This window comes from Malus domestica, chromosome 08 (genome assembly GCF_042453785.1).
Source record: "Malus domestica chromosome 08, GDT2T_hap1".
In the NCBI taxonomy this organism is placed as follows: domain Eukaryota; kingdom Viridiplantae; phylum Streptophyta; class Magnoliopsida; order Rosales; family Rosaceae; genus Malus; species Malus domestica.
In genome coordinates this window covers 23,786,200-23,812,784 of record NC_091668.1, presented here as the reverse complement: position 1 = coordinate 23,812,784, position 26,585 = coordinate 23,786,200, and the positions used below count along the sequence as shown (strand labels likewise).

General features: G+C 43.2%; 1 protein-coding gene and 1 long non-coding RNA gene across 2 annotated transcripts; one reads left to right on the top strand and one right to left on the bottom strand.

Annotated features, from left to right (window-relative positions):
• Positions 1-819: 819 nt before the first annotated feature.
• On the bottom strand, positions 820-2,259 carry LOC114826592 (putative clathrin assembly protein At4g40080). The gene has a single exon (XM_029107178.2). It carries the CDS (start codon positions 1,974-1,976, stop codon positions 927-929), a length of 1,050 nt encoding a protein of 349 aa, XP_028963011.1. The 5' UTR covers positions 1,977-2,259; the 3' UTR covers positions 820-926.
• Positions 2,260-3,799: 1,540 nt separating this feature from the next.
• On the top strand, positions 3,800-5,395 carry LOC103413698 (uncharacterized). Its single transcript, XR_003775547.2, has 2 exons — positions 3,800-3,955; positions 5,133-5,395. It is a non-coding gene; the product is annotated as an uncharacterized lncRNA (long non-coding RNA).
• The last annotated feature ends 21,190 nt before the right edge of the window (positions 5,396-26,585 follow it).

Below are 26,585 nucleotides of genomic sequence, written 5' to 3'. Positions count from 1 at the left end.
ACTCCACTCTCATAATCTGTCTATTTCACAACACTCCTTCAATACTCTCTCTTAATGGCGTTTCTTATCAATTATTTCCGTCCACTTCTTTTAGGAGAACAATTATGAAAGGCCTACTATAGTTGACTAGGCAGGATGAAGTGATGAAGATTAATTACTCCAATTATTTCTTTTCTTTGTTTTGGGTACATATACAGCTTACAGTGCCTTGAAAACGCAACAATATAACCAAAGTCAGCATTTTATTGTTCCTAACGTAGTTACCAACCCACAGAAAGAAATTAAGATAAGAACACAAACAACATCAGATTTATCTTATTGTCATTTCGTCAAACACGTCATAGAAAACCCCATCAAAAGCCACCATGAGAAAAATCAAACTTCAATTTTTGGGTTAATAATGCAAACCTAGCTAGAATTTCATTTTCTCTTTTGTCCATTTCTCTCCAAAGAAAAACAAATCCCATTCAATTTTTTGTCCAACAACAACAATGCCACACCGTTGCCGTTGTTGTCCCAAAAATAAAAAATTCTTTGAACCATTCTTTTTGGCATGTCAAAATACATTCACACTGTTACAGCCACGTTGTTGGATGAATTGTCACACCAAATATTGGGTTGTCAAAGTACCCATTTTAGCTATTCACGCCAAAGAACATTGTTTGAAGATCAAAAGTCACTTTTTTCGTTTTTGTTGATTACAAAAAGATAATTATTTTGTTAATTTAATCTAGAAACATATATACGGAGTAGTGCTCGTACTCTCCTACAAGGGCAATGCGTGATTATGAGTCATTGCTTCACATGTATATACCATAATGTATTAACAGTTGGTAATCGTTTATGTATAATGCTAATATAATTCACACATACAATTAGATGCAAACCACTGTACAAAAACTCGACAAGACACGATAATCTGCTGTTCAAACGGCTATTGGTGTCGGTCCCAAACCCACCCACGCACCACCAGATGGTAACAGCAACAACTGTCCTGGTTCAAGAAATGGGTTCCAACATTGAGTCGACTCGGCTGACTCGTTCCTACCCATAAAAACCACCACCCTCTTCTCCTCTCGCTTCTCCTTCATCTCCACAAGCCTAGCCTTCGTCTCCTTCACCAACTCCCACAACCCATCATTCCTCTTCCTGTTCACAAACAATAGCATCAACTTCCCCTTGCAACTCTCCAGCCTCTCCAACGCGTCAATCAACCGAGTCAACTCATCCGAACTCAAACCCTCGACTGAGTCGATTCTATCTCCAACTTCCTTGACTCGGACAACAATTTCACGCTGAATCGACCTGTAATCTTCGCCCGCGGCTCTCACCACTTCGTATACTAAATTGTTCTTCTGAAGTTCTAATGAATCGGGCGCGTCGCAAATTCGTACCACAAATTCCACAAGCACTTCAATCTCCATTGCCAAATCCGAGTCCAAAAGAGCAAGTGCCCTCTCTTCCTTGTCTCTTTTATTACCATCTGTTTTTGTCGAATTGAGATAATACCCAATTGCTCTAGACACCATGAGATTCTGCTCGATCACACCGGCGTACCATCTGACCCAAGATGAATATTCCAGCATGCACAAATCGGAATTGTCACAAAACATGGAGAGATTCAAAAAATTGTATCCCCCAAAACAAGGGTAATAAGCAAGCTGGTCTTTGAGAATAAAAGACCCTTTTGATATAATGTTATGAATTGTGAGGAGGCATTTTAGGGCAACAAAGGCGCTCCGAGTGACGTGGAGTCGGTCCATGAGGGCCTCGATGCATGCGCATGCAGTGAGGCGGGAGGAAAGCCCTAGGGCGAGCACGGAGGCGATTCGTGTCTCCGAAGGCGGCCTTGACGGGTCATGGGTGGTGGCTCGGAGGACGGCGAGGTGTACGGAGACTCGGCCGTTGATGCATAGAGTCGCTTTGAGGATTGAGGCTTTGTCTTTCAGGATGCCGATGAATTTGATTCGGGCCATTGCGAATGAAGAAAGAATGGGAAGGGTTGAGTAACATGGAGGTGGGAGGGCAGAGAAAGATATAAAATGACAGTTGGACGCGGTTTTACTATTTCATGGTGTCCGTGTGTGTGCAAACTATGCATGGATCTTACTGTGTGAGGAGAGAGCTTTTGACGCTTTATAGTGTGTTCTTACGTTTATGTGCGAGTTGGAGCGCGAACATCGCTTTACTAATAAAAATATATGAAAAACCTCCTCTTAATTTTTTGGAGTAAATATAGAAGAATTACAGATAATATCTGTATTTTCCAAAGTTAAAACTATTTACAGAACTGTTCTAAATGATTTTGCCTATTTGTTGTATGTGTAGAGTGTCGACTGCCATTCCGAATCGGTTTTGTATCACTTCTCTTACTCACCACATACATATTAGTCACATGAGGAGAGAGATTTATGAAGAAGTGATATAAAACAATGGTTTTGCGTATTTTTGTGTTACATGTGAATTTAACATGATATATTTTTTATGTATGAAATGATTTATCTTATCGGAGATTAATTATATGTATTACTTGACTTCAAGTGGTATTAAAATGTTGTGCCAAAAGTATTCTCCCTAATACTATTAGGTATTAAAACGTGACATCTAAGTCTTCTCCTGTTTGTTGGTCTAGTGGCATTCTCTTTTGGATATTTCGTCATTAATTATTTTGAAACGTTCCAGTTTGCAATGGCAAAGTATATTATGCTAGAGTAGGTAATTGACTTGTCCGAAGTCCACAATTAGATATTTCCTCATGTTTAATTCACTATGAGAAAAATGGAGAGCATTTCCACAACTTTGTAAAACTTATGTTAAGATTTTTGTTGTAAATAGAATTTTTTTTTTTTAATTAATGTGATTGTGTAAACTAGAAATAGGAATCTTATAGGATTTAGAAGATCATTTTCTTGTGGCTTTTATCTAAAATGGTCCCTGAGATTTGCATAACTCCTCATTTTGGTCCCTGAGATTTGAAATCGATAGAATTGATCCTTGAGTTTGTCCACCATCAATCATTTTGGTCATTCCATGAAAAATCTTCATTAAATAAGATAAAATGATAAAAATACCCTCATTTTTTGTCAAATCATTTTGGCCTATTGTTTATTAGATTGAGGGTAGTTTCATCATTTTAATCTTTATTTAACATAACTATTCTCGGAAGGATCAAAATGATTGGTGGTGAACAATCTCAATGATCACTTGTATTGATTTCAGATCTCAGAGACCAAAGTAAGGAATTATGCAAATCCTAAAAACCATTTTGGTTAAAAAGTATTTTCTTGGGCAAGTAAAACTCATCATAACTAGTATAAATAAAAGCACTAAGCAGCATGAATTACACAAGGATCAATTCCTCAAGCCCATCTCTCCTTCTCTCTTTCTCTAGCCGGCCCTCCCTCTGTTCTCTCTCTCAAACATTGTATATTTCAACCAAGTTATTTGGTTTCCAACTCACGCGATTTTACTTTTGACCCATTGGATTATGATTTAACATATCATCAGTTTAACAATCTCTAATGGATTAAAATTCCAAGACTTGTATGTTGAATCTAGAAATATGAGATCATCCAAACATATATAATGATGAATCACCAACAGGTTTAAAACACGTATAGAAAGATGAGTCAAACGAACGTGTTGGATCCTTCTTAAAACCCTTAGGCCATGTTTGGTACGTCGGATAACACATCGGATAGGACTAATAATACGGAGTATGGTGTTTGGCGTCCGTTTGTATTAAATAACCACCGGATTAAATAATCCGGGCTCACCTCCTTTATACGATAAACACCCGTTTCCTTATCCCCTCTAAAAGCACGGGACAATTTAGTCGGAACGCACTCTCGCTCTCTCCTTCTCCTGAGAACGCACTCTCGCTCTCTCCTTCCTCTCCAGACGGTACAAGAAAATCTCTCGGTCTCTCCTTCCTGTCCAGACGCACCGCTCCCAGGTTTGTATTATCATTCTTCTTCTTCTTCCCAGGTTCCGCCCCTCCCTCTGTTCTTCCCCCTCCTTCTCTTTTTCTTGCAATTTTCTTTCAATTGTTTGAATCTAGTTATTGTTTTCTCTGTAATTATGCAATTGATTATGTAATTTTGTGTTTTAATTAGAATTTTCGAATTTTAGGGTTTGTTGATGGGGTTGAATTAGGGTTTGTTGGGGTTGAATTTTGGCACGAGAATTGTGCTAAAAAATGAGCTGCTTCCATATCATTGTTCTGCAAATTCTTATGTGGGTTTTCTTTGATTTGAGATTTGGTTAGTGGGATTTCGTTGAATTTTCAAGATTTTGTCTTTCAATTTTTTGTTGAGTGACTGATGCATGGTGAAAGTTTGCTTTGATTTAGCTGTTATGTGTTTATTGTTGATATGATGATGTTAAAATAATTGAGTAATTAAAGGAGTGGTCAAACGTTAATGGTAAAAAAATTTGAACTGAAATGCTCAGATGAACAAGATTAGTAATGGGCAAATGGGATATTATATAAAATTTGTGCAGATGATTAACTCTAAAGGTTACTCTGTACTTGATGGGCAAGAACTGAAGGTTACTCTGTACTTGATGGGCAAGCTACAAGATTGTCAAGGGCAGTTAAATAGAAGAAGAGATAATGTGGGCCGAAAGGAAGTGATTAAAGTGTGTTATATGGTATCTGTTTACATGTTAGAGTCGTTAGACTGCATATGTTGGGGACTTCGTATGTTATATGGAATATCGTGTATTTGATGCTTGTACAAAATTGTTGTGTTTTGTGTGGTAGTATTTTCTCATAAGTTTTATATGTTAACTGAGAATAACATATTGTCTTGGTTCATTTTTCTGTTTGTAACTGAAGCTTTAAGTGGTGGGACTAAGTAAATGAAACGCTGGCTAGTTTCACTTCAGTGGTGTGTTGATCCTTCCATGGCACTTACTTCAGTGGTTTGTAATAGAAGCTTTGTCTTCGTTTTGTTGTTTGTCTTGTTAGGCTTTCAAATCTTGTTCCTTTTAAGTTTTTTTAGTTATTTTATTCATTGCATTTATTAGATTTTAAGTGGGGTTGTCTAGGTTTTGTTTGTTAAATTTCTCTTATTGGTTGTTTGGACTTATGTTTGCGACATTAATGCATCTGGCCTTTATGATTGCAGGAAATATTTGTTTTGTTGATGCTCCCTGTGTTTGTTGGTGTTTAAGGAGAAAGCAAAGCAGAGGGAAGAGTTTGCAAAGCAGCAGCATGCATATATTTTGGCTATCTGGACAAACTGTTTCTTAGTGAAACCAACTTGCATTTGTATATTTTATGAACTTGGATATGTGGTTGGATTAATCTATATAACGTAATGACTTGTAGTTGTTTTTTGTGAACCTTCTTTTATGTTATTGGAAAATATTTTGAATTTGATGTATGGAATTTACTATTTATCATTGTTATTTGAAAATTTGTGTGGTTTTCAATACGTATAAATATGAGAAAAGTTCATTAAACAAACAAAGATTTGTCATTTTTTTTTTCCTTGTCCTATCCGGCTCGGTACCAAACACAGTATAAATAATACGGTTATTAGTCCGATACTGCACCAAACGCCCGACTAATTTAGTCAGTACTATCCGATGGCTACTTATCCTATCCGACAGAAATAATCAGTACAGTCCGAGCTGCTAAACGAAGCCTTAAGTTCTAACGCGGGTATCGACATTAACTAAAGCAACAATGTCTCGTATGTAAGTTTTCACAGGTATACCTCCTTCATATCGAAATTTAATCTTTTTTGGCCTCGAAGCTACCCTTAGAGAAATGTTTCACATCAGAAATATAACAAAATAATATACACTTTATATATATTCCACACCCTGATATCACCTTGTAATAAAATCTCATCCTAATAATTGATGGTTCCATGAGGACAATATTGGTATTGGCACTGAGTCTAAAAGTTTATTATGCTATATATTATAGCATGTTATTCTTTAACCACGTCATGGGCTCATTAAGTTGGGTTTTCAAAAAGTTATGCGAGCTCCAACTCATGGGTAATGACTAACTGGACTCTAAAAAAGATTGGCATTGGCTTCAAAAAATGAATTATTAATGACTAATCGAGCTCTTAAAAGATTGACGTTAGCTTCAGTATGTTAAATTGACCAGTTTCTGATGTAACAATTGTTTTCTAGAGGACAAGAGTCACTAGTGGGTTGTCAAGCTGTCACGCCCCAAAACTCAAGGTGTGAGGTTAAGAGGAACAAATAGAACAAGGCGGTTGTTTAAGAGTGTAAGTCAAATATTAGCTAAAGAGTTTGACAGTGTAAAATTTAAACTCAACAAATATAGTAACCAAAACTACAAGTGTAACTTTAACAAATAAAATAAAGGACTTCTTGCTGTAATACAAAATGCAGAAACGACATGTACGGTAAAATTCACCAAAAATAGCTCGTTTGATCAAAAAGTGTGAAATTTTCCGGATTCAAAGTAGACATATAAAACTAACTTGTGTTAAAATGTCAATTGGCAAGTTCGGAAAGTACAGTAAAATTGAAGTCTAAGACAGGCATGCTGCTATTTTTTTTTTTTTGTAAAAACTTCAGCAGCCCCAAATCACTTTCAAAGACTCTAGAAATGAAATCGATTTCATCCTAAAGTATCAAAATCTGAAATGAAAAATGCTAACGGAATAGTAGATAAACAACCACAAATTTGAATATAACCAAGTTTCATAATGGTTCTCATAAGATAAATCAGGGCCAAAAATATAACGAGTTCACAAAAGAAACTTCAAGCTTCATGTTCAGGCCATTTGGAGAATAATACTCATGAATGGAATTTATACAATTCAAAAAACAAGTGATCAAATTTTATATGGTTCTCATTCCCCAGGTAAGTAGAGATATTAACTCTATGTCTACTACGTCAAAGAACTTCTTAATTTATAACGCATCAAAATGATCTTCAACCGACTAAGACCAACCATACAAAACACTCTGACTGCTCACCCAAAAGATATGCACGTCTGAACTTCTTTCTACTAGTCCACTACAGAGCTACAACTCAAAACTCAGCTAGTCAACCCGCTTGAAAATATATTTTTTTGAAAAAACAGGTGAGCATAAAATGTCCGGAAGGGTTTTTCAGTAAGTCTGTAGTCATTTAAATTCTTAGTACATGCCAAAAACAATAAGAGTAATTCAGAATCATTCAAATCCACTACTATGTAATCCAACAACGGAAAATGCCTTAAAAATGCTTTGAAATAAACACACTCCAAGAAAACCAAAGTTCCAGAGCATTATTTTTTGATAAACAACACAGTACCAACACAACAGTTCAAAAGCATTTTCTTTTGTTCTAAGAACAGCTGAACTGTCATCATTCAAAGAAAAATAGAAATATTCAAAAGCATTTCTTTTATTCCAAACAAAGGAATTATCAGATTGGAAAGAATTGTAGCATACCTGGCCAATATACACATCACACATATAATAACTCATTCTCACAGCCCACGTATAAAGCTTTCCAGGAACGTTGGGTCATTCCGTCATTGTGCCCATAATCCCCAACAATTTCACTCATACATTTTTCATAATTCTCAATTGCAGGTATTAGACTACTTTCCATCTACTTTCTCAATTAAACATTCTTTTCAACATGCTCCAAAATCTCATAATAAGTAAATAAAAGGCATGCAAGTTAAAAACGCAATCTTAAATAACCTTTATAACTACTTTGAACACACCAAAGTTATAGAAAGAAAATTAAAATCATTAGAATCAAACCATACAGAAATATTTGCTTCAATTCTTTCCCATAGTCGAAAACCAAAAAAGAACATTTTAAGTAACCTCGAAACAGAGTTAAAACGCCAACAAATCTTTTATTAGACAAAAAGAAAAATCCAAATATTTTTTGTCAAACCTCCCCTACCCCAACACAATTTGTTGGTGTTCAACTCCCACAGTGTTCATTGACTTCCTTCGCAGTCACCTTATCCTTCTCTTCATTATAAAGATCATTACGTTTTGCTTGTACAAAATACCACACAAACAGACTGTACTTCAAAGTTAGTTGGGGTCTTTAGTCATGCACTTGGTGCTCATCCTTAAAACTATAACAATCAGATTTCAAATAAAAAAAAAATGGATACCTCTAGTGTAGACAAAGGAAAGAATTTGACCCGTCCTGATCGTCACAAGTAAAGCAACCGGAAACTGAACTCTTTCTTCCTTAAAAAATATTTAAATAATAAAATAACAATTTTTATTTTTTATAATTAAGAATTAAAAAAAAAAGGAAAAGAATAAAAAAGATGATGGTCATCTTCTTCCCGTCTTCACGCACCAAAAAATTCCAGTCGACCGTGCAAGTGTGCAACTCCTGAGAAGCTCAGCGACGCCAAGCCAAATACCCAGATCGGAGCTCAGTCCCGCATTTGAAAAGATTAACCACTATTTTATTTTTTTTGCAAATTCATTCAAATCTTAATGAAACTTGGGTCTCTCCCAGCCCACCCCTCAAAACGACGCCGCACCAACTTTCTTCTTCGAAGTAACCAAACCCATAGAAGTCTCCAAAACCAAGCTCTGCACCCAGCTCGTTCTCCAGTACGACTTTGGGTACTGTTTGGGCCCAAAATATCAGTTTGGGTCGAGTATAAAATCATTCTCGGCCCGGAAGGCCTGGCGACAAGGGAGCCTTGGATCGTTTAGTACGTGGGCTTCTAAACCTAGGCCGGCTAGGTCATGCTACATTCGCAAGTCGAGTCCTAGCGCAATAAGGAGTCTCGGCAAGATTAATAACCCGGAAATGACTAGGTTCACAATCCTAGTGAAAATAGGACTGGTCGAGTTAGTGTTTGATCAGGAGAAGAAGACCTAGTCAGGGCAGGGTTTCGACTCGACTTTAAAGATATCCAGTGCTATAAATAGAGGAGGTTGTGCATCATTCAGGGACCTCCAATTCAACATACAACTGCCCTGCGCAAATTCTCTCAACAACTTTGAGATTTTTATTTTCTCTTTTCGCTGACACATCTTCCGTTGGCATCAACAGTACTGTGAAAGCAACCGGTGATATCTTAAGTCGGCATAGATAGCTTTGTCATCGTAGAATCAGCCGGTCTCGCAGTATCTTCCGTTGGCATCAACAGCACTGCGGCGAAGACGGTTGGTTATCTATCCAAGTCTCGGTCGAGAAGGATTTTCAAATCCTTATTGATTGAGGTCATCTCATTAGCCTTCTCGGCGAAGTGAGGTGTTACGGTTTATTGAGCTCGGCGCATTGCACGTCGAGTTATTTTATGATTGGATACTCCCAAGTGGGATTTAGAGTTCGGCATTCAGACGGCCGAACCACGTTCACTAATAAGACTTATATTCGCTTTGAGTATTTGTGCCCTTACACTTTGGTATCGATTCAGCGAGAGTTTATTCTGACGAATAACATCACGGCGACCGAATTCGACGACGGTGACTCGTGAACTTCGTAAGAATAGCAACCTTGTCTTCAAGTTCGAGAGCCTAAGAGGCCGAGACGTGTTCCTTTCTCGGCTGCAATCGCAAGACGCAGAAGTCAGCCGCGCACCCAACGCAACATCAACAAATTTACTCCTCGGCCGAGCTCAGCCGACAAGTTGGCACGCCCCGCATTCATCGAATGACGCAGTTAGCTTATAGATTACTCGGCCTGCCCGCCACGTAGGCTTGGTAGTTTTTAGGGCCAACATTTTGGCACGCCCGGTGGGACCGAATGCTAAACTACGAAGTTCATGCCAATTGAAGCACGATCAGTAAAAAAGAAAACAGCTATGGGAAAATCAACGATCGATTTACCAACTCAGAACATAGGACACAGTGTGCCACAGGCGCAGAATCCCATCAGCGCCGTAACACCTGAGTCCACAAGCGCAACTCACCGAGAAAGGGAAGTAAATCTCGACGGTCAGTTTCGCAGCCTCGAAATCCCCGACAAGAACACTTGCGTCCTCAATGAAGGGATAACAGAGGATTGTGACGAAGATGGTGGCGAAGGATCTGATCCACCAACAAGGTCGTTTCTTCGAAAACGGCTTGACGAGCAATCTCGGACGGTTGAACAGACGTTTAGTCGAGGAATCGATAAACCTCATGACGTGATACGCAATACCAGTGACGCACAAACCAGATTACTTGAAATACTGGTTAGTAAGGTCAGCGACGGTAGAACTTTCGATCTTGCCCAGCATCTGCCACCGAGGAGTAATCTATTACCAAGTGCACCGGCCGAGCCAATCCCTGCTCGGCTCAAACCAATTAACTTGGAGAGAGGAGGAGGATCGAATAGTAGGTCAGACGGATCCGACCAGAGAGTGGAAGCAACACCCGTCGATATGACCGAGGTCCAACGGATGATCGATTCGGCCATGAAGAAAGGGCCGAAGTTCCCTAAATTTATACACCCGTATCCAGCTTATGTGGAACAGTTCGAATAACCTAGAGGTTTCAAAATCCCAAATTTTAGCCTTTTTGCCGGAGAATCATCCTTATCCTCGTTAGAACATGTAGCTCGTTTCATCGCGCAATGCGGAGATGTCAATAGTGACTTTCACAAGTTGCGACTTTTCAATTTCTCGCTGACCGGTTCAGCGTTCGCTTGGTATATCAACCTCCCACCGAATTCCATCAGAGCTGGGAGGAGTTGGTCGAGAAATTTCATGAGCAGTTTTATCGGCCGGGGATGGAAATGTCAGTATCCTCGCTAGCAAGGATAACTCAAGCATCCGACGAGTCACCAATGGATTATCTTACCAGATTTAAATCAGCCAGGAATTGGTGCCGAGTACCTCTCCCCGAAGTCGAATTCTTCAGACTTGCTTTGAACGGTCTTCACGTCGAATACAAAAAGAAATTCTTGGGGGAAAACTTTCGGGATATGTATGAATTAGCTTAACATGTCGAGCAGTATGATTATTTGCTCCGCGAGGAAAAGATTTCGAAAGCGCCATCTCGAGGGACGATTTACAAGAATCCCGCTGTCAATTATGCATCAACCGAGGGTGGATGCTGCTGAGATAGTGATAGATAAGCCATACGTTTGCAAGGCACTGACTTAAGTTGACTCTAAGGAAGTCAAAACCCGCTCGACCATTGAAGGAACACTGAAACCGTCAAAAGTTTATACTTTTGATATTACCAAAGCCGATGCAATTTTTTATCAACTGTTATCAGCGAGGATCATCAAACTTCTGCCTGGGCACAACATTCCCAAGGCCGAAGAGCTTAAAGGAAAGATATATTGTAAATACCATAATTCAAGCAAACATACGACAAACAATTGTGTCGTGTTTCGAGACAACGTCCAAAGCTGGATTGATAATGGCAAACTGAGATTTCCAGAGAAGAAGATGAGCGTTGATACTGACCCATTCCCCACGGCAACAGTAAGTATGGTCGATGCGTGCCTACCTAAGGACAAAGGGAAAGGGAAGGCCGAAGCTGTTGCGACGCAATGCTTTCAGAATCAGAACTATCGGCCACGTTTCATGGCCGATTTTCGTTCAAACGAACCACCTACAGCTTTAACGAGACCCGCTATTGTCAAACCTATGATGGATTACAGCACTGATGAAGATAGTGGGACGGCGGTTTTATGCAGTAAATGTAGAGCAAAGGTCGACAGTGAGCTAGAGGAGAAGCCCTCTCTGCTTATAACAGAACAACCTACGGCCGCAACCCAACAAAAGGTAGCCAACGTAGGCCAACATCAAGGGGTTTTTTATAGGCTCGGTCCTAAAGTGAGGATGGAAGAGACACCTTCAGTCAGGCGGCGCCTTGATTTTGATGCTTCATTTTATGACGATGACTACTATATACGTAACTCTAGCAGCTCGGAATCATCGCGAAGCCAAAAAACTTTCAAACCTCCCGAACCTAGAGATCAACGTTGGTATACATATCACTCCTCGAAAGGCTTCTACACCGCACTGTCCAAATCCCAGAAACATCGGCACCAAAGAATAAACTGCATGGCCCGCCGACGGGCAGCCCAAGAAACTTCGACCCCTAAATGGCTGCTGAAAGACACAATTGCCACCGACGATGAACGACCACCTCCAACGATTATGACAGAGTTGGTTCAATGGAAACGGCTGGTCAATCAAGATATCGAAACCACGTTCGAAGAGGCTGATAAACGGATCAAACTTCTTCTTCGACCTGGGGAGATGAAGGCACGTCTCGAGCATTTCAGGCAAGAAGCTGAAAGCAAACTGACCCCGCCAGACACACGAGAGCCTTTGATCAAAATTCGACGGAATTTACATCCACCATTCCTCGGGGAGGCCTTGGAATATATGCGAGAGTTTCATAAGAAGCATTCGGCCAATGATTTGTATGGTTTGCCGAAAGCTTGTCAAGACACAATAAATCTTGTCTTAACCTGCCCAGATGCCGAGCGAATCATTCAGCGGACTTCGGACCCAGGATTGAAGGCTAGGTTCCAGCACATACGGGAAGCTCGTGTCCTTGGTTTTGAAGTCGACCCATATACTGACATCGATGCAGCCGACCTTCCTTTCTCCATGGAGGACCTTCAATATTTACGATACCATTTCGAAGTTTTTTCGGCCGTTTCTCTCTTCGGCCTTACGGCCGATGAAATAACACGAGTCGCACGGTTGGATGCCTACCCCGACACCAAGGATGCCCGTATAATATACCAAGAGCAAGCTCGTATCCTGGCATCGATCCCAGACGTAATTCTGATTTCAAACGCACCAGAGGTATTTGCACAGAACAAACAATCTTCCGAAGAGACATTGAAAGAACAAACCGTTGAAGAAGGGGCAAAAGAATCTCTTAGTACTACTCCACTGCAAGTAGATGCTGCAGTCGGTGGCCAGGAACGAGAAGAGGCGGAAGAGGATGATGGTAACCCGATGGGCCCGTCGGTCCTGGATAACATGGAAATCAGTGTAGTCCATGTTTTACCCGCTGATTTTCAGTCGAGCACATCCCAACCAAATTTCCTTGCTGGTGACGTAATTGCCGAGGAGGACGGTCACGTTGATTTTGTAACTGTTGCTGATGACGACTCGACAACAAAAGATGACAACATCAAAGCAGCTTTGGCCGAATTGTTTCCTCGCTCATCATCGGCCAAACTTCACCATTTAAAGCCATTGTATGTCACGGCCCATATCGAAGGGTATCCAGTCTCTAAAGTTTTTGTCGACTGCGGAGCGACGGTTAATATCATGCCTGTAAACATCATGAAGGCGTTACGTCGCTCTAATGGCGAACACATTCCCTCCGGGATCACAATGAGCAGTTTCGTCGGCGACAAATCCCAAACCAAAGGGGTGTTTCCTTTAGCGGTAAATATTGCCGACCGTAACCACATGACCGTCTTTTTTATCGTCGACTCCAAGACCGAGTATAATGCACTACTCGATCGAGACTGGATTCATCAAACCAGCTGTATTCCTTCATCATTATATCAAGTGTTAGTTTTCTGGGACGGCAAATCAGTTATCGTTCACCTGGCCGATAGTCAGCCCTTCGAAACTAACATGATCCAAGCACGGTATTACGATGACCACGTCGGCTATATCACCCTACAGGGTTTCAATGACGAAGGACGGCCGACTCAGATTTCTGTTCAAAAAGCTATCAAGGTTGGCGCTGAAACTGTCTATCAGGATTCGACGAGACTCGGTTTAGCTAATTTCATCCCCGAACCCGATGTTTGACATCGATCTGGAAAAACGTAGGGTTGCGGTTTCATCTACTATGGAACGACTGCTGGCCTATTGGTATACTATATCTAAACAACCAAATTCGGGCGTTAACCTCGTCGAGTTCCTTGCCGAAGGAAATAATGGTCCTGTCTTGTCTCTTGACAAAATTCAAGCCGCCCCGGCCGAGCTTGAAGATAATCGGCCCCAAGTCAAAGATCCCTTGGAAGAAGTTAATGTTGGGACGGCCGATGACCCACGGCCTTTATTTATTAGTGCTTTACTTCCCCAACCTCTGAAGGCCGAACTTCGTGCCCTGCTTGAGGAGTTTAAAGATTATTTTGCTTGGAGCTATCATGAAATGCCTGGTTTAGATCGTACTCTCGTCGAGCATGAGTTGCGTATTAAACCTGGATGTAAACCTTTCCGTTAACCACTTCGACGCTTCTCGACCGAAGTGCAACTCGGTATCAAGGATGAACTAGTTCAGCTTTTGAAAGCCGGGTTCATTCGGACAGCTCAATATGTTGAATGGTTGGCCAATATCGTTCCGGTTTTAAAGAAAAATGGTGCATTGCGCATTTGCATCGATTTCAGAAATCTGAATCTGGCAACTCCCAAAGAAGAGTATACAATGCCGATTTCAGATATGTTAATCGATGCCGCGGCGAATCATGCGATCTTATCCTTTATGGATGGACACGCCGGGTACAACCAAATTTTCATTGTCGAAGCTGATGTGCACAAAACTGCTTTTCGCTGCCCGGGGGCACTCGGCACTTACGAATGGGTTGTCATGCCATTCGGCCTCAAAAACGCCGGCGCCACATACCAACGGGCAATGAACACCATATTTCATGATTTAATTGGAACCATCGTCGAAGTCTATATTGACGATGTTGTAATTAAGTCCAAACAACAGCGGACTCATTTGGATGATCTCCGACAGGCTTTCCTTCGTATGCGTCAACACAGTCTCAAAATGAATCCTGCCAAATGTGCATTCGGTGTGTCGGCCGTTAATTTTCTCGGTTTCCTAGTGCATCACCGTGGAATTGAAGTGGACGAAAATAAAGCACGTGCAATCATCAGTGCTCCACCCCCGACGACGAAGAAACAACTGCAGTCCTTACTCAGCAAGATAAATTTTCTCCGCCGATTTATAGCTAACTCGGCAGGTAAAATGAAAGCGTTCTCGACGCTTTTGAAACTTAAGGACTCAGATACGTTTGAGTGGACCGACGAGCATCAGGCAGCGTTTACATAAATCAAAGTCTCCCTCACGACACCACATGTCCTGGTTCCACCCCGGCGCAGTAAACCTCTCAAACTATATATCTCGGCGGCTGAAGAGTTCATCGGCTGCCTCCTCGCCCAAGATAACGATGCCGGGCGAGAGCATGCTATTTTTTACCTCAGTCGAAATCTTAATCAACCAGAAATCAATTATTCCGCCGTTGAAAAGCTCTGTCTCGCCGTGTTCTTCGCTGCCTCCAAGCTTCGGCATTACATGCTTCCGTCGGTCACACAAGTCATTACCCAGACCGACGTTATCTGGTACATGCTTACCCGGCCAATCGTAAAAGGCAGAATTGGGAAGTGGATGATGGCATTGTCCGAGTTTAGCTTGCAGTACATGCCCCAGAAAGCTATCAAAGGCCAAGCATTGGCCGACTTCCTTGCTCAACACCCTTCCCCCTACGGTTTTAGGGACGCCGATGTCGAAATCGGCATGGTTGAAACACGCGACAACTACTGGACGATGTATTTTAACGGTTCAAGTACTTCATCTCGGTCAGCGTTGGCATTGTCATTCAATCTCTTAACCACGATCGTTGGTATTTTTCGCTCAAGTTGGATTTCGACTGCACCAATAATCAGGCCGAATACGAAGCCCTTATCATCGGCCTTGGCCTCCTTCATGACTTGCGGGCCACCCGTGCCCTCGTCATCAGCGACTCTGAACTTGTGATTAACCAACTTAATGGGTCTTTCCGCTGCATGAGTTGTACCCTGGCACCCTACCACATGGTTGCCAGCTATTTGGCCGAATCCTTCGACGATATTACATTCGAGCATATTTCTCGGATCCATAATACCGATGCGGACAAGTTGGCTTAAATCGCCTTCGGTGCACAACTCATGGGGGGCAAGCTAGGCCAAGAAATACCGGTGTTACGACAGCTATACCCGGCCTTGGTTAACCAGCAAATCCTCCGACGCGACAACATGATACGCACCAAAGTCATGTCCTTACCTTCGTTGCTGGATCGACAAGACTTTATAGAGGTTTGTGCCACCGAGGCAATACCAGATGATTGGAGAAAGCCCATTATGCAGTACCTCGACAATCCCAATGGCAAACATAGTCGCAAGATACGAGTTCACGCCACGAACTATGTCATGTATCAAAATGAGTTATACCGAAAAGGCGAGGATGGACTGCTACTGCTATGCCTCGGCCCACGAAAGGGTGCTCAGGCGATCACAGAAGTCCATGAAGAGGTTTGCGGAGCTCATCAATCCGGATGGAAAATGCGATGGCTACTTCGACGACACGGCTATTTTTGGCCAAGAATACTAAAGGATTGTATCGAGTTTGCACAAGGATGCATACAGTGCCAAATTCACGGGCCTATACAAAGGGTCCCGGCCGAATCGTTGCATTCGGTCATTAAACCATGGCCATTTAGAGGATGGGCCATGGACGTAATCGGCAAAATCACGCCATCCTCCGGGGCTGCCAAGCACGCATGGATAATAGTAGCAACCGATTACTTTACTAGGTGGGTCGAAGCGAAATCGTATGCCTAGCTAACATCTAAAGAAGTTTGCAACTTTGTGGAGGAACACATTATGACCAGATTTGGCGTACCAGAAACGATCATAATTGACAATGGCACAATCTTTACAGCCGAGAGGTTTAAAAAGTATACGATAAATTTGAAAATTCAGCTCGAACAGTCTACACCGTATTATCCACAAGCAAATGGGCAGGCCAAGGCAAGTAATAAAGTGTTGATCGACATTCTCGAAAAAATAATAAAAGAAAGGCCTGGCATGTGGCATTTGAAGTTGAATGAGGCATTATGGGCATATCGAACATCGCCCCGATCGGCGACTGCGACAACCCCGTATGCACTAACCTACGGACACGATGCAATGTTACCAGTCGAGTTAAGCATAAATTCGTTGCAGTTAATTGAACAAAGTAGTTTGTTTAGCGCCGAATATAATCAGTCCATGAGACAAGAGTTAGAAGATTTGGAAGAAGCGCGACTTGATGCTTATAACTTGTTGGTGGCACAAAAACGGATTGCCGAGCGAGCCTATAATCAAAAAGTACGACAGAAAACATTCGGCGAGGGTGAATTGGTTTGGCAAACGGTGTTGCCCGTAGGACTAAAGGACCCTAGGTTCGGCAAGTGGTCGCCAAATTGGGAAGGGCCGTTTGTTGTACATAGAGTATACGGAAAAGGAGCATATCATTTTAGAGATTGGACCGGTTTAGTTCATAAATTACCAATCAATGGGCAGTTTCTGAAGAAGTACTATCCGGTCACTTGGGAAATGCGGGAGTAAAAATCCATTTCATTAAAATCGATAAAGTATACAAAGTGAGCTGGTCGACCAGTTTACATAAAAGACAAAATAAATTCAAGGTGAAGAAGGTAGAAGAGTGCCGAGCAGGGCCTTCAGCTCTAACCACCGCACCTCACCCATGATGACCTCGGCCTGCCGGTTCTTCTTCTCCAGCTTCAACTGCTCGACCCGTTTTGTGTTCGCCGCATACTCGGTTAAGCAAGCTTTGCCGCCCGACTCGAAGTCCTTAGCAAGCTCGGAGGCAATAGCCAACCTGCGTTTCGCCAATTCGGCCATTTGACGGTCGAGGTCGGCCAAGGCCTCTCCTTTTACCTTTAAGGCATCGATATTTGGACGGAGAGTATCTTGGACAGCCGTGGCAGCTTGCAGGTCTTGTTCGGCCTTCAGAGCGTTCTGGAAGATACTAAAGGTCTCCCAAACCCGCTCCAAGGCAGACGACGCCTGAACGATAGCCTCGCCGCTCAGTTGACCATCGGCTCTGAGGTCGTTTAAACATGCACCGAGTAAATCAAGACCGTTGCGCTCAAGTACTTACGACGCCGAAAGCGACAAGACCTCTTGCAACCGAGTTAGAGTAGTTGAATCAGCAGCTTCAGTCGCGGCGGCTAAATGACCAGCCCTTCCAGTAGTGCTGGACAAGAGAGCTCTGAACTCGACTTCCAATGAAGCCTGCACGCAAAAAATCAGGTTAAGCTCAAGGAAATCACGAAAAAGAGAGCAAGAAGGTTTTGTTTTTAAACCTACCGAAAGAAGACTTCGGCCATGTCTTCAGGATTGTTGCTCGAACCTAGAGAACTTAATGGCCGAGCCCAGTATCGTAGATTGCTTCTTAGCTCACGCGGCCGATGGAGGTTATCTACGTTCGATGGCCACTGAGGAGGCCAAGAGACATAGATAACACCCTTCAGCGCATGGAATTTTCGATGAAAATAGTGTACAGGCACCTGACAGTATTTCCCTGGTTTAGAGTTCTATGACAAAAACAATAAAGGAAAAGCGGTATAAGGTACTTACGAAGGCCGAAGTGGCTTCCTGCGAAGGAATATTGAGGTCTTGGTCCTGAGGATGAACATGCGTTTCCACCGTCGCCTCTGGCTCGTCAGCGGGTTGTTTACCGCGGTCAACCGTTGAAGGGCCGACTGGAACAGCCACCTCAGACACAGGAGGAGGTTGACGGCGGGAATGAGGGCGACTCGCCAGTGGAACCTCGTCGCTCCCCTTGCTCTCTTCCAGAACAAGGACCGAGGGTTTTGGATGTACAGTTGGAGTTATTTTGGTCGCAGGGACTGCCTTTTTCAGGATAGGTGCAGCCTCGACTGAGGGAACTACAACTGGTGTACCGACCTCAGAAACAGGTCGTGCCTAGACTGTTTCTACGGCCGGAGTTGGCTATTTCTCGACCAAGGCTTGGCCAATGGGGGGAGAAAGGGAGACACTAGGAGTCGTCCCCGTGGTCTGGCTGGAGATGACATGAATTTCCCGTTCTCACTTCTTCGCCAGTGTCTTGACCCGTTTGGCAGGTCGAAGAGGAGGGTCGATAGTCGTCTCGGCTTCTTGGCAAGGCCGCTCTCCCTTTTTCTCCAGTTTCTTAACCCGTTTGGCCAGATGAAGGGGGTCGATGGTCGGTTCGGGTTCTTGGCGAGGCCGTTTGCTTAGTAAGGCCCGTGCGGTGGCCTTAGCCCTCTTGAGGGTCGATTTTTTCTCAGCTGCAGCCACAACGACCGCTTCGTCTTTTTTCGGCAACCGGCTACCTGAGAAAGTGAAAGCAAATCAGTAGCGTTCAAAAGATGAGGGAAAAAGATGGAAATAAACCATTACCTTGAGAGTGCGGGACAGATGCCTTTGTAGGTCGAGCGCCGAAGACCTTGTTCAGAACGTCTTCGACCGGTGTGCTGAAAAAGCCATGGGTGTATGCTTCCCACCACTCACCGAAAGTATCGGTGCTAAGTGTTTCTGGGGTGGCCGGTCAAAGGCGGAAACTTTGGCATTGCTCTTGAAACTCCCTCTTGGCGATATTGCATTCCTTCTCCGAGGAACCAGGTTCGCGTCCACGGCTTAGGACGATTCGTGAGGAGAGAAGGAGGACCGGGTAGCCTTGGAGGTAGCCAAGCTGTCGAGCAAGGAAGTTAGGATGGTACACTTCCCAGCCCGCTCGTTTCCCATCACAGCCGAGAGGAAGGTCGCGAGTGAGCACGAATGACCCCCAAGACTGACGAAGGTCAGCATCTTCGTCCGCACCCCACATTGATGTAGGTAGCTTGATTGAGGAAGGATATTCTCGACGACGACATATCAAGAACTCGTCGTTGGAAAGGTCATCAAGGGTGAAAAAGTATCTAAATACCTCTTCGGCTTGGTGAGGGGGTGTTGGTCGGGAGACCAGCTGAGGTCCAAGTGCTTCCGTTGGCGAGAAATCGACGATTGCCGACCGAAGGGAGGCGAAGTAAACTTGCAGCCAGAATTGAAAGACCCAGAGGGGACCATTCTGGTATGGGTCGATCTTGTAAAGGGTCGTCTTGGCCAGACAGCGGAAGAGATGGGCAAGAATGTTTGAGCTAAGTGACAGGGCGTGACCACTAGCCAGGGCTTCGGCCACCGGCATGTTCTCGACCAAGCATTTGTTAGATTTAGTACAACAAATGTACTTGTTGTACCAATAGAAGAGGAAAGCCTCATGTTCCCCTTCTCGCAGAGCCTCTTCTCCTCGGCCGGCAAAATGGAGATAGAGGGTGTTGTAGTTGAAGAAGTTCTTGTGAAGTTTTTGAACGTCTTCTTTCGAGGGTGTTTGACCCTCACTGCTCAACGTCTCAAAGGCCCGTCTGTCGAAAAGCGTCTTCAGGTCAAGGTTCGACGGGTACCCAGAGAGGGCAGCATCGATGGGGATTCCAGATGCTGAAGTTCCCAAAATGGCGGTGATATCAAGAATGGTGGGGCCAATGGGACCAAGAGGGAGGACCATGGTGTTGGTGGCCAAACACCAGAAGTATAGGGCTGCTAGAAGGAGCTCATTGTCGAGAACGACATCCATAGACGATAGGAGAATGGCGTCGTAGATGCAGAGGGCTTTCCATTGCTCGCCGAAGAGCTTTTCCATTCGTACAACCCAGGCTGCCCAGGTTGTAGTGGTCGAAGGCCAAGAGCCTTGAGGCATTGCCTCATCCCATCTCGACCATTCAAACCCTTGGAGCAAGGGTGATAGGCAATGCTCCTGGAGAAGTCCAGTAATGGTTGATGGTACTGCCGCTTTAAAAAGAGGACCCAAGATTTGGTGACAAGTGCTCATGTCACTTTCAAACCGTATGGTTTTGATTGAGCTTCGATCAAGAATTTTCTGACACTGATCACATTCCCTGGAAAGCTTAAAGATGAAGGAGGCCATTGTATGAGGGTTAGAAAGTACGATGTGAAAAGGTTTTTTTTCTGGGTTGGGAGATTTGAAGACGAAGACCTGGAAAAAAGAAATGCGCTAGAGAGCAATAGCAAGAAATCTCAGAAAATTTTGAGAGCGTAAAGTGCAAATGAGAGAATTTCGGTATTTATAGAGTTGTGGAAGGAAGTGCAATCGTTCGAAATTCAAAATAAAGGGTAAAATCGACCGAAGAAATCGTTGATCATGATGAACATTCAGGAAATGCAGTTGAGAAGACCGAGGGTCTCAGGTTTTGGGGGCACACGATTGCGTGTGACGGCGAGATTAATGGCGAAAGACATTTCGGCGTCTGCACGATGACAAGTGGCTCGCGGATTGAGGTAGAATGGCTATGTTCAGCCATAAGGTCATGATGACATGATGGTTCAGGTAGCCGCACGCCTTAGACGTCATTATTAGGGATTGGCCGTGTTAAAAGACGCCACGTGGTGTAGTGGTTAGCAGGATCAACATCGTGCAATCGTGCTCAATAAATGCGCCTTGGAAATAGAGTACTTGGGTTCTGAGTATTAGATTCGCTTCTTCAAGGTCGAAACTCGACCAAAGAATTCAGGTCGAGGACCTCAGGAGCGAGGGGGCAATGTTTGGGCCCAAAATATCAGTTTGGGTCGAGTATAAAATCATTCTCGGCCCGGAAGGCCTGGCGACAAGGGAGCATTGGATCGTTTAGTACGTGGGCTTCTAAACCTAGGCCGGCTAGGTCATGCTACATTCGCAAGTCGAGTCCTAGCGCAATAAGGAGTCTCGGCAAGATTAATAACCCGAAAGTGACTAGGTTCACAATCCTAGTGAAAATAGGACTGGTCGAGTTGGTGTTTGATCAGGAGAATAAGACCTAGTCAGGGCAGGGTTTCGACTCGACTTTAAAGATATCCAGTGCTATAAATAAATGAGGCTGTGCATCATTCAGGGACCTCCAATTCAACATACAACTACCCTGCGCAAATTCTCTCAACAACTTTGAGATTTTTATTTTCTCTTTTCGCTGACACGTCTTCCGTTGGCATCAACAGCACTGTGAAAGCAACCGGTGATATCTTAAGTCGGCATAGATAACTCTGTCATCGTAGAATTAGCCAGTCTCGCAGTATCTTCCGTTGCCATCAACAGCACTGCGGCGAGAACGGTTGGTTATCTATCTAAGTCTAGGTCGAGAAGGATTTTCGAATCCTTATTGATTGAGGTCATCTCATTAGCCTTCTCGGCGAAGTGAGGTGTTGCGGTTTATTGAGCTCGGCGCATTGCACGCCGAGTTATTTTATGATTGGATACTCCCAAGTGGGATTTAGAGTTCGGCATTTAGACGGCCAAACCACGTTCACTATTAAGACTTATATTCACTTTGAGTATTTGTGCCCTTACACTTTGGTGTCGATTCGGCGAGAGTTTACTCTGACGAATAACATCACGGTGACCGAATCCGACGACGGTGACTCGTGAACTTCGTAATAATAGCAACCTTGTCTTCAGGTTTGAGAGCCCAAGAGGCCGAGACGTGTTCCTTTCTCGGCCGCAATCGCAAGACGCAGAAGTCAGCCGCGCACCCAACGCAACATCAATAAATTTACTCCTCGGCCGAGCTCGACCGACGAGTTGGCACACCCCGCATTCATCGAATGACATAGTTAGCTTATAGATTACTCGGCCTGCGCGCCACGTAGGCTTGGTAGTTTTTAGGGCCAACAGGTACACATACGGCAAAGCTCCAGTCTTTGCTACTATACCCATCCCTCACACTGCCCATCTAAAACTTTTTCCAAAATTTTCCTAGAGTGCATAGCCACCTGCAAAGGGAGGCAATTGATCGGATTTTCGAGGTTTGGCTCGGCGGCGCTGAGCTCCTCAGGAGTTGCACGGCCGACTGGATTGTTTGGAGTGTCAAGATGGGAAGATGATGATTTTCTTAATTTAATTATACAAAATAAAAATTCTTATTTCATTATTTAAATATTTTTAATTTATATGACAATATTTAATTATATTTGTGAGACCCAGCTACACATCATCACATAACAGAATATTTAACATGGTTGTGACGGAACGATCACATTGAATTACGACACCCATTTTCAGGGACTACATTAATTGATTTTCAAATTTTAAGGACCATCTTGATTGAGTGGTTCAATTTCAAAGATCATTTTTGATAAAAACCTAACAATAAAATAAGACAAATTAGTTTTACAAACAATGGCCACATGCCCACAAGTAATCCACTCTTAATCCACTACTTAAAACTTTCGGAATATTCCATGATTGACCAGATTTCATCATGCAATTTTGTTTCTTGCCATCTCTCAAAAAAAAATTGACTTATGATTGGATATAAATATGCAGTTATGAAGACTCATGTAGGAGGATACATAAATTCGAGGTAATAAAAACTGAAAAGGAAAGGCAGAAGTGGCGGGAACCACCTTTAGATAGTTTTGAACAAACAAAAAATTTGGTGTTATTTTCTGCCTAAACATAACAGACGAGAAAAAAAGTGAGTCGTAAAAATTCTTAAATTTATTTGAACTACGAGGAGGAAAGAGTTTGAATTCAAACAAGTGAAATTTTTAATTTCCCTTCTCTCCAACATCAGTTATATTAAAAACCAAAGAAAAGAAGAAAAGGAAAAATGAACAAGTCATTAACACATAAAATGAATGAGAAAATATGATGAAGCAAGAACATTGTTGATGCACAAAATCAGCGAAGACTTTGGTACAACAGAAAGTGTCAGGTTTTGTGACCTTCGCTTGGTTGCTTCGGTCACTAGTGAGGATAAGTACGTAAATGAATAGAGACAGAGAAGCAAACACAGGATGTACGTGGTTCACCCAGATTGGCTACGTCCACGGAGTAGAGGAGTTCTTATTAGTAGTGAAGGGCTTACACAAGTACAAAGGATCAAGCTCTCAATTTAGTGAGTTTTTGTGAATGATTTAACACAAATGGCATTAGCCAATATTGTGGGGGAATGACCCCTATTTATAGAAAAACTTGTAGCTTTGTCACATTGACATGTGTCATGTTATGATTGGTTCTTGATGTCGACACGTGCTGCGCTCTGATTGGCTTCTAATCTTGACACGTGTCGAGTAGTGATTGGCCTCCTGGTCGGAGGGGAACTCTTCTGGGTCCTTGACAGTATAGCGTTGGCCGGTGCTCGGTAGTTTCGGGATTGGTCAAGTATGGTACAAACAGTGCTCCCCTAAGTTCCCGAGTGAGGGAAACTCCTCGGTTGGGGACTTGCAAGATCCAATCCCTTGAGTAATCACGAAACTTCTAAGTACCGAAGTGTGGTCTGATCTTCATCTGCCCTTCTCTGGAAGTACCTTTCCTCCATCCGGGAATGGTGTATTTAGCTGATGTTGACGCACAAGGTAATGTATCAATTTCACTTGAAGCTTAGTTGTAGTTTCGGGCTTAGTCAAGTGTGATACAAACCCTATAGTAGGAGTCCCCCAAGTCGCCGAGCTAAGAGATCTGCCGAAAGAGGTGACAGACAAGGTAAGCAATCAAACTTCCAAGTAAGCAACCCAGGATCAGAGGTTTGACTTCGGCTTCCGGTTGATTGTTCTCCTTCTCCTTGTCTCTCATTCAACTGCCAGGATAAGGAGAAGCAAATGGATAAGAGATGATATGAGATACTTTTGCTTTTGAAGAAGTAACTTTCCACAGGCTTATTCTTGAACTGTGCTGGAGGGTTTTCTGGTGCCCTTCAGAGTATAAGGCCGACTCAAAAATTTGAGGGTCAAAACAAGTCCATCAAATCTAGAGTACGTTCGACCTTGATGATATGGGATACTTTTGCTGTTGACGGAATAATGAATGTGGTATGGAAAGGTGTCGTGCTGTAGTGATCTGTTTCAGCTCACCGTTGAACCTTCTGCTTCAATCTTTTGCATGGCAGAAGTGGTGTGCAACCTTTGCATTTAAATGGTCCTTCAGAACATTCCTTCATAGTGACTCATCCACGCTTGGCAGCTTCAGTGTAAAGAGCCAATATCTGATCAACTGTCATGAGGTATTTGCCGGTGGAATTCGTGACCTTGACAGCAGTTGAGGATGAGTACTCGAGAGCAATGCTAAGTAAGCAACCAGGCAAAGGCTCCAGGCAGTCAGTTCCAAATTGGAGGTTTGATTTCAGGTTCCGACTGACTGCTCTCTTTCTCCTTGTCCTGCAGGTGTGGACAAGGACAAAGACAAAGATAGGGAGAAAGCATGATATGGGATACTCTTGCTTTCGACCCTGATGATATGAGATACTCTTGTTCTTGGTGTGGCTTATTTGCTGAGGTATTATCGGGGGGGAAATAAAGCTGAGTATTTCGAGAGGTTATGTTGAGGGTGCCTTTTCGAATGCGAGAAAGGGTTGAGCATTTTTGCAGGTTTGCCTGTCCGTTGAGGAGGGAGGTCAATGTATATAGGGATTTCCCAATAACAAGTAGTAATGATATTCCTTTACCCTTCTTGGTCACAGCAATGTAGTGGGAGCTGCCAGCTTCACGTGTTTTAATTTTGTCAGAGCACTTTGAAAAAGTGGTATGTGGTATCTGGAAAGCTGATGTTACGTGTGAAGATTACAGACAAGCTTTATCTAAGGAAATCTGGCTCTCGAAGTTCTGAGAGTTGTGCCTCTTCAGTTTTCGAACAAGCAATCCCGTCGAGGATCTGACTCTCGAGATTCGGAAAGCGGTGCTACTCCGGTTTTTGAGAAAGTAATTATGTTGGGAGTCTTTTCTCGAATGTGAGTAAAGGTTGGACGTTCTTGCCAACCTGTCTTGCCGCAAAACACGGAGGTCGACACACATAGGGACTTTCCAGTTGTCAAGCAGTGGTGCTGTTCCTTTACCCTTATGGGTAATAGTAGGGTAGCTGGAACTTCGAAATTCTCGTGCCTAAACTTTGTCAGAGATCTTTGATAAAGTTATATGTGGTACCCGAGGAGTTGATGGTGCATATGGAGAGCGGTGATTGAACAGTAAGATTCACGTGCTTTCTACTTCACCAGAAATCTTCGACAGATTGCCCGTAATTTCCGCAAAGCTGATTGTGCATGTGACAGGTGCTGACGAGGCTGAAAAAGCAGGTGCTTCTTCGATTTCTGAGATCGGCCCTCGTGGTCTCTGAGCAGCCCAGCTTTTGAGAAAGCAAACGCCTCTTCGATTTCTGAGATCGGCCCTCGTGGTCTCTGAGCAGCCCAGCTTTTGAGAAAGCAAACGCCTCTTCGATTTCTGAAGCTCCGTCGAGTGCAGATTTTTATAGAGGCACAGCACACCTGAATCTCTACCAGTAGAAGCTCATTTCTTGCACTTCTAAGATCTTGATTTGTCTGACCTCTTCCTTCTTCAACACATTTGAAAATGTCTGGACCCTCCGACCGTCGTTTTGACCTGAACCTTGGAGAAGAGACAGCCACGCCTTCTCCAGACAACATATGGCGCCCATCCTTCATATCCCCTACTGGTCCTCTTACCGTTGGGGATTCTGTGATGAAGAATGATATGACCGCTGCAGTGGTGGCCAGGAACCTTCTCACTCCCAAAGATAACAGACTACTTTCCAAACGGTCTGATGAGTTGGCTGTTAAGGACTCTCTGGCTCTTAGTGTTCAGTGTGCAGGTTCTGTGTCTAATATGGCCCAACGCCTATTTGCTAGAACCCGCCAAGTTGAATCATTGGCTGCTGAAGTGATGAGTCTCAAACAGGAGATTAGAGGGCTCAAGCATGAGAATAAGCAGTTGCACCGGCTCGCCCATGACTATGCTACAAACATGAAGAGGAAGCTTGACCAGATGAAGGAATCTGATGGTAAGGTTTTACTTGATCATCAGCGGTTTGTGGGTTTGTTCCAAAGGCATTTATTGCCTTCG